Here is a 9,050-nt window from a genome sequence, read left to right on the forward strand (position 1 = left end):
AGCATTTTGGATAAAGGACTTAATTATGCCCCATCGCATAAGCATGATCCATTTCAATTCCAATGTGACTTTACAAAATTCAGACATTTGCAATGCAAATTATACTTTTCACAAAATCCTTTTGATTTTTCTTCATCTGATACATCTTTGGTGAAATTGAGATCTAAATGGTATCCTCCTCCACCTGGAGATCACACCATTAGTACCTTTCAAAGGCTAGTTCTATGTGATGTGGAACGAATGGAGACTACTAAAAAAGACATATATATTATAATATGTCTAAGGAAGAATCTCAGGCCTTATGACAACTACAACTGAGAGAAGATATCATCATCAAGCCCGCTGATAAAGGCGGAGCTGTTGTTGTTATGAGCAGGTCTTCCTACACACACGAAGTATACCGCCAATTGGCCAATGAATCTTTTTATCAATTGCTGAGTGAGGATTCCACCAAAGAGATTGCGTTGGAGGTAAAAGAACTGGTGGAAAGAAGCTTTGAGCTGGGTTTTTTAACGAACTCTGAGAAAAAGTTTTTGATTAAAGAACACCCACGTATACCCATTCTGTACATTCTGCCTAAGATACATAAAACCTTAATAAATCCTCCGGGGAGGCCTATAGTATCTGCCAATGACTCTGTTTTGGAACCAATCTCTATATTTCTGGATAAAATTTTGCAGCCGTATATTCCAGTAGCTACGTCTTACATTAAGGACACCTTGAGTATGCTGAAATTCCTGGATACTGTACAATTGAACTCTGGTTGCTTGTTAGTAACCTTTGACATGGAATCTCTATATACAGTAATCCCGCAGAATGAGGCTTTGCTGGCAGTCACCAAAGTACTGGAAACCTGTCTACATCCGAAAAGGATTCCGACCAGATACATCACTGAATTATTGGAATTGGCGCTGAGCAGGAATTACTTCATGTTTGAAGATAAATTTTACCTTCAAATTCTGGGTACAGCCATGGGCACAGCGATGGCCCCAGACGTGGCAAATATTTTCATAGCAAGTTTCGAAGCACGATATGTTATGGATGCCAATGGTCCACACAGCTGAGATGTTGGAAAAGATACATCGACGATATTTTCATCATTTGGGAAGGCTCTGTAGCAAGTCTACAAGAATTCCATATCTGGTTAAATTCTTTGGACTCATGCTTAAAATTTACAATGAATTTCCACCATCAACAAATTTCCTATTTAGACATCCTGATTTCTGCAAATAGTCAAGGTGTTAATACAAGCATTTTCCGGAAGCCCAATGATCGCAATAATTTGCTTCATTTTGATAGCTTCCATCCACCAACTTTTAAAACCAACTTGTCTGTGGGTCAATTTCTACGCTTGAGAAGGCTCTGCACTGACCGCAATGAATTTAAAATCCAAGCCAAAAATACGGCTGCTCGTTTTTTACAATGGGGATACCCATCTAAATGCGTGAAATCTGCATATCGAAGAGCACTGTACTCTAATAGAGTCAACCTATTTTTTTTACAAAAAATTCACCAGCCTTGGATTCGAACTCTCAGACAGCTGTTCTGAGACATTCTACACTATCTGTACCTATAAGCAGTGCTATTAGGAAACACTGGACAATTCTACAGCAAATACATCCAATATTTGACCAGCCTTTAAGGATTGCATACTCGAAGGGTAAGAACATTAGAGACTATGTGGTCCGTGCCAGCTGTTATAAATCCATTGATGAGCCTACAATATTGAAACCATGTACCAGATGCATGTGTTGCTCCTTTAAATCAACTCAAACTTCCATTACCACAGCTACTGGTAAAGTCTGCATTCTACCAAAATTCTCCTGTCACTCCACCTTTGTGGTATATGCCATTTTGTGTCCATGCCCACTTATTTATGTGGGCATGACTAAACGTCAGATTAGGATTCGGCTTACCGAGCATAAATGCTGCTTGAACACTGACAGACTAGAAGAACCCCTGGTTGCCCACTTTAAAGAATATAATCACGACTTTAAGGACATTAAGTGGACAATCCTGGAGACAGTAAAACCACAATGGAAGGGTGGTGACAGGGTTTTACTATTACAACAATGTGAGCAAAAGTGGATTTTTCTGCTACAATCGGTAACTCCAGGTGGCCTCAATAAGGAGATCCAGTGGCACCACTTTCTATGATTTCCCGGTAAAATCACTGACAATTCACTGCATCAGTTGTGATTAGGCAACCTAAGGTTAGTTCACTCTCATAGGTGCTGGCAAGCCGAACTTGTATGTGAAGACAGGCCCGGTAAGTACCGGCGTTCCCCACTGAGTATGAAGTGCACATTTTTAAATGCTCTGGCGATTGAGTTTCTCCTAAAAGCTTGCTTACTATATTCAGTGAATATTTTATCTTTTAGAAATAATGTACTGGGACTTCATGAATGTTCAAAGCGGAGTTTGCTCCCGCAGTAATATTGCGGCCAAGAACACTGAGCCACACAAGTCAGCCATTAACATCCCTGAAGCAGCGGACCGCGAAACGCGCGCGTCGGACCCCTGACTCCGGCTGAGCTGAATACAAAGAGGGAAGTAACCTCGTTTGTTTTAAATCTAACCTAAAAAACGTATAAAAATTATTTGACTAAGAAGGCTTAAATGCATAGAACACTGTGTTTAATGAATGGACTAATGGACCTATGATTAAATATGATCCACAAGAGTGCAGAATACGAGTATTAACTTGCAGCACAGTGGATGTTATGAATGTCCCTGAGCTAAAACATGCAAATGTGAATATGAATTTTTGATACCTGTTTAGTTAAAACTTTAGTTACAACGTTTTTTTCCTGGATTATCTTATTCGTTGTGGACTCGAGAAATCGTTTTGTTTGGTAATTGAAGTCTCCCCATTATTACCGCACTACCAATTTGGTTAGCTTCCCTAATTTCTCTTAGCATTTCATTATCAGTCTCACCATCTTGACCAGGTGGACAGTAGTATACTCCTATCACTACAGTCTTCCCCAACACATAAGGGATTTCTACCCATAAAATTTAAATTGTGCATTTAGTTTCATTCAGGTTTATCATGTTGGACTCTATGCCATCCCGGACATAAAGCGCCACACCGCCTCCCGGGTGCTCCTCTCTATCATTGCGATATAATTTGTACCTCGGTATAGCACTGTTCCATTGGTTATCCTCCTTCCACCATGTCTCTGAGATGCCAATTAAGTCTATGTCATCATTCACTGCTATACATTCTAATTCTCCCATCTTACTTCTTAGACTTCTGGCATTAGCATACAAACATTTCAAAGTTTGTTTTTTGTTTGTATTTTCATTCTGCTTTCTAATTGATAGGGATAAGGTAGAGTTTTTTTTAGCTCAGCTGAGTTTTTAGTTACAGGCATTTGGACTACTTTTCTTATAATTGGAACTCACTGTCGGGATTCCCTAATTCTAATGCATCATTAGTATCCTTTGAAAATACCTCTCTCCGAACCATGCGCTGCTGAGAGACTGTCGGCTTTCCCCTTTGTTCTAGTTTAAAAGTTAGCGCCAGCAGTCTGGTTCCATCCTGGTTAAGGTGGAGCCCATCCCTTCAGAAGAGACTCCCCCTTCCCCAAAAGGTTCCCCAGTTCCTAACAAAACTGAATCCCTCTTCTTTGCACCATCGTCTCATCCATGCATTGAGACTCCGGAGCTCTGCCTGCCTCTGGTGACCTGTGCGTGGAACAGGGAGCATTTCAGAGAATGCTACCCTGGAGCTTCTGGATTTAAGCTTTCTACTTAAGAGCTTAAATTTGGCTTCCAGAACCTCCCTCCCACATTTTTCTATGTCGTTGGTGCCCACATGTACCATGACAGCTGGCTCCTCCCCAGCACTGTCTAAAATCCTATCTAGGTGATACGTGAGGTCCGCCACCTTCGCACCAGGTAGGCATGTTACCAGGCGATCCTCACACCCACCAGCCACCCAGCTGTCAACATTCCTAATAATCGAATCACCAACTATGACAGCCAACCTAACCCTTCCCTCCTGGGCAGTAGGCCTTGGGGAGATATCCTCAGTGCGAAAGGACAATGCATCACCTGGAGAGCAGGTCCTTGCTACAGGATCCTTTCCTGCTACATCAGGTTGATGCTCTCCAATTATGAGACCTTCTTCTCCAAGGCAGCACTAGGGCTGCCAGTCTGAAGTTGGGACTTGGCTACTATGTCCCTGAAGGTCTCATTTATATACATCTGTCTGCCTCAGCTCCTCCAGGTCTGCCACTCCAGCCTCCAGAGATCAGACTCGTTCTCTGAGAGCCAGGAGCTCTTTGCATCGCATGCACATGTACAATTTCTCACCGGTGGGTAAAAAATCATACATGTGACACTCGATGCAAAAGACCGGGAAGCCCCTCTCTTGCTGCTGGACTGCTGCCTTCATCTCAAATTTGTTCAGTTTCTACTTAAGTTTTAGGTTGCTACAGGAATAGGAATGTGTCTAATTAATGTCCTTTAAATGTATTAGTGAATTCACTATATGTCTGGTAGTGGCCTACACGGGAATGATCAAACTCTCAATAAGGTGTTGCTTTTTTATTTTTTTTTTTAAGTGGCACCTGCCTATAAATTAAAGGATGAGCTAGGGGTGGGTGGGCTGGGAAATACAAACAGTCTAACTTCAGTTATTCAGCCAGAGTGACTCACTGCTCTCTTTATTAACAAATGTTGGTACCTAATCAAACCAAATCACACTACCTCAACACTTTTCCAAGGTGAGTAACTGAACTTTTCAACCTTTTTACTTAGGTATACACTGCTCCTAGCTTATTTCTAGCTTCTGGCTACTTTTTTTTTTTTTTTAAATATACAAACACTCTAACTTCTGTTTATTCCCTGCCTTACTGACTATTAAAAGCACAAACACACACAAACACACTAAATAATATTCCCAAATAGTTAACTTTGCCCTAATACTTAAAAAAAAAAAAAAAAAGACAATGTCCCAAGCCAAAACTTACTGATTCCTTTCAGCCACCAGCAAGGTGATCCTCTCCTCTCAGTGCTCCCACTGGATTGTGGGATAAAAGAGAAAATGTGCTTCTGAAATTGTTTTAGCAATTTTGGGGGTATACATATTGGTAACGTTTGAAAGAGGTAAAGGAAGTGAGGCAGTATATTCATTTTAATAGAGGCTAGCCTCCCAAGCCAAGGTGGGACCGCTTGGGATTATCCTAACAGATCTTTATGTATAGCATCAACCAGGGGAGTTTAATTTTGAACATAAGAACATGCCATACTGGGTCAGACCAAGGATCCATCAAGCCCAGCATCCTGTTTCCAACAATGGCCAATCCTGGCCATAAGAACCTGGCAAGTACCCAAAAAATAAGTCTATTCCATGTAACCATTGCTAATGGCAGTGGCTATTCTCTAAGTGAACTTAATAGCAGGTAATGGACTTCTCCTCCAAGAACTTATCCAATCCTTTTTTAAACACAGCTATACTAACTGCACTAACTACATCCTCTGGCAACAAATTCCAGAGTTTAATTGTGCATTGAGTAAAAAAGAACTTTCTCCAATTAGTTTTAAATGTGCCACATGCTAACTTCATGGAATGCCCCCTAGTCTATTATACGAAAGAGTAAATAACCGATTCACATCTACCCGTTCTAGACCTCATGATTTTAAACACCTCTTTCATATCCCCCCCTCAGCCGTCTCTTGTCCAAGCTGAAAAGTCCTAACCTCTTTAGTCTTTCCTCATAGGGGAGCTGTTCCATTCCCTTTATCATTTTGGTAGCCCTTCTCTGTACCTTCTCCATCGCAATTATATCTTTTTTTAGATGCGGCGACCAGAATTGTACACAGTATTCAAGGTGCGGTCTCACCATGGAGCGATACAGAGGCATGACAACATTTTCCGTTTTATTCATCATTCCCTTTCTAATAATTCCCAACATTCTGTTTGATTTTTTGACTGCCGCAGCACACTGAACCGACGATTTCAATGTGTTATCCACTATGACGCCTAGATCTCTCTTGGGTGGTAGCACCTAATATGGAACCTAACATTGTGTAACTATAGCATGGGTTATTTTTCCCTATATGCATCACCTTGCACTTATCCACATTAAATTTCATCTGCCATTTTGATGCCCAGTTTTCCAGTCTCACAAGGTCTTCCTGCAATTTATCATAATCTGCTTGTGATTTAACTACTCTGAACAATTTTGTATCATCTGCAAATTTGATTATCTCACTAGTCGTATTTCTTTCCAGATCATTTATAAATATATTGAAAAGTAAGTGTCCCAATACAAATCCCTGAGGCACTCCACTGTCCACTCCCTTCCACTGAGAAAATTGTCCATTTAATCCTACTCTCTGTTTCCTGTCTTTTAGCCAGTTTGCAATCCACGAAAGGATATCGCCACCTATCCCATGACTTTTTACTTTTCCTAGAAGCCTCTCATGAGGAACTTTGCCAAACGCCTTATGAAAATCTAAGTATACTACATCTACCGGTTCACCTCTATCCACATGTTTATTAACTCCTTCAAAAAAGTGAAGGAGATTTGTGAGGCAAGACTTGCCTTGGATAAAGCCATGCTGACTTTGTTCCATTAAATCATGTCTTTCTATATGTTCTGTGATTTTGATGTTTAGAACACTTTCCATTATTTTTCCTGGCACTGAAGTCAGGCTAATGTCTACATACCATTTTTGTGGCTCTTCTTTGAACTGCCCGTATTTTATCAATGTCCACAAGTCAAATGCTACAGATAATCTATAAATGGGAGTCACTACAATGAAATAGCATGAACTGGTGCTGTAAACTAACTACTTTTATTTTTAAGAACAGCATGTATGCTCTACACATCTAGTCACGTCAGTCTTGAAGGTAGGGGTTTCATCAGAGTTCTGTAAAGAAGTAGTTTGTCTCTCTTCCAATTACAGATGATGCTATTTTTATATCAAAATATACTATTAGCATTCCCAATTATTTTGGTGCAGTGATAGGCTAGCTTAAGATCATAATAGATGATGAGCCCCAGATTATTTTCTTCTGAGTTGATATTCCTAAACATGTAGAGCATAAATGCTGTTCTTAAAAATAAAAGTAGTTAGCATGAATTGGTGCTGTAAAAAATTTCATTGTAGTGACTCCCATTTATAGAGTATCTGTAGCATTTGACAACCCCAAGCTTTCAGTAAACATGTCAATATTATAAACATGTTAGAAAGTTGCTTACATTCTAGAGGTTATTTCATAAAGAACTTTTTTTATAACATCTAAACAGAGGACCGCAGGGTCCCTCCTGAGAATATTTTAAACTAGTAAATGCAAATTAACAGTACTTATATATTTTTTTGTGCTTCATGAAACCTACCTTATGTTAGAGAAGGGCATCCCAGCATTATTATTGATCTCGGGGGTCTTTTGGAAGCAGGAAAGAACACAGAACGGCATAATGGAACATGGAAAAAGGGGAAAACCTATTAGGATAGGAAAGGGAAAGGAGACCAAGAACGAGGGGTAATGGGATCAGAAGGAATAGAGGAAAAGAAAGTAGGATCTACTACTTGCCTAAATTAAAAATTAGATAACTTTGAAAAAAAAAATGTAAGAGAGTCAGTGTTCTAATGACATCACAAACCAGGTCACCTTTATTCTTGTGGTTTATTATGATGTCAGTACTGTCCCTGGTATACTGAAGCTTTATGCCCTCAAGCACTAAAGCCTTAGTATATGGATTTATATGCTAGCTCTCATCCAAACAAAGATTTATCTTGTAAAAATGTTGAATTGTGTATGCTTCTACCATTCATGGCTCATTATTTGAGATCCAGATTTCAAATTTAAAACAAAATATTTCCCTCAAGTATCAATTCCCTGGGAGAAATATGTATTTAAAAAAAATAATACTTAAATAAGTTTGAGAATCCTAGAACACTGAGACATTATAGTATCTACCTACCTAAAATATAGATCATATGGCACTATAAAACACAAATGATAAGGCAGAGCCTTGGAGAAGCCATATTGCACTTAGATCTGGCACCTTAAACAGTATTTTTCTTGATGAAGGGCTTAAGTTGTCTGAGTTACCATCAAAAATGCTTTAGCGTCATTTATTTTCAATAATCTTTTCATAAATAAATTAAACACCTATTCTTTAACTTTAAAAGGCAGATCTATTGTGGAATACCTTCAAGCATTAGGGCAGGATGTATTTTAATTGCAACACTGCAAAGTATAGCTGTAAAATATCTACCTTCCCTGTAGTGCTTCTAAGCTACCGATTGCAATCTTATTGCACCAACAGGCGTTTCAGTAGCAAATGGAGAACGTCACTGGTCTGCTTCAAGTTCCAATTCCAGCTGGTAATTCGGTCACTATGGAGATCTCCACAGCAATTGCTACAATATAGAAAAGGAAAGAGTGAGACAACCCATGCTTTACTCTTAAGACCTGATTTATGAAACATTCTTTCTTGTTCTATGTTTAGGGAAAAAAAACTCGAGCCCCTAGCTTTCTGTTGCCTTTTACTGATTGTTCTAATTATAAACTTCTGTTACAGAACTCCTGAAACTGTCACTCTGTTGGAGCAAACTGCACATTTTTCTAACCAATTATTTACCTTAGTTGCACACAACAATCAACTACAACAGCGCTTCTCCACCAGTGTGTCACGTGCTCCCGGTCTCCCCCGCGGCTCTTCCTTCCCTGCTGCCGTTGCCGCCGGGCTATCAGCACGTTCAAACCCAGCGGGAACGGCAGCGGTGCTAGAAAAAGCTGTGGCATCCGCGGCTGGCCTTTCCTTCTTCCCGTGCCTCCCCCCCCGTGACACGGAACCGGAAGTTATATGCGGTGCGCGGGAAGGAGAAAGCCGTGCGAAAAAATAGCAGCGGGGACAGCACCATCGGCCCCCGAGCAATCGAAGCAGCCGGTAATCGGGAAAGGAGACAGCAGCGTGAGCCTCCCGCGGCCGATGGGATTCTTCTTTCTTGGCCTGCGGGGGTTGGAGGAGGAGGCTGCTGCAGCTACCATTTGTGCTGGGGGGAGAAGAGTGAGGGAGAGGAAG

The 9,050-nt window shown here is 40.5% G+C and overlaps 1 protein-coding gene across 2 annotated transcripts in view; it reads right to left on the reverse strand.

Annotated features, from left to right (window-relative positions):
- The window catches only part of FAIM (Fas apoptotic inhibitory molecule), a 77,371-nt gene extending 68,552 nt beyond the window's left edge, over positions 1-8,819 (reverse strand). Inside the window, exons 1-3 of one of the 2 annotated variants that reach the window (XM_029605302.1) lie at positions 8,607-8,819; positions 8,241-8,385; positions 7,356-7,402 (exon numbers count right to left, since the gene is read on the reverse strand). In XM_029605302.1, the coding sequence (XP_029461162.1) occupies positions 7,356-7,375 (20 nt within the window). In that variant the 5' untranslated portion in view covers positions 7,376-7,402; positions 8,241-8,385; positions 8,607-8,819. The remainder of the gene's footprint in view (positions 1-7,355; positions 7,403-8,240; positions 8,386-8,606) is intronic. The other variant, XM_029605303.1, reaches the window with a different exon arrangement.
- Between the last annotated feature and the right edge of the window lie 231 nt (positions 8,820-9,050).

The sequence above is a fragment of the Rhinatrema bivittatum genome, chromosome 6 (assembly GCF_901001135.1).
Source record: "Rhinatrema bivittatum chromosome 6, aRhiBiv1.1, whole genome shotgun sequence".
NCBI lineage: Eukaryota > Metazoa > Chordata > Amphibia > Gymnophiona > Rhinatrematidae > Rhinatrema > Rhinatrema bivittatum.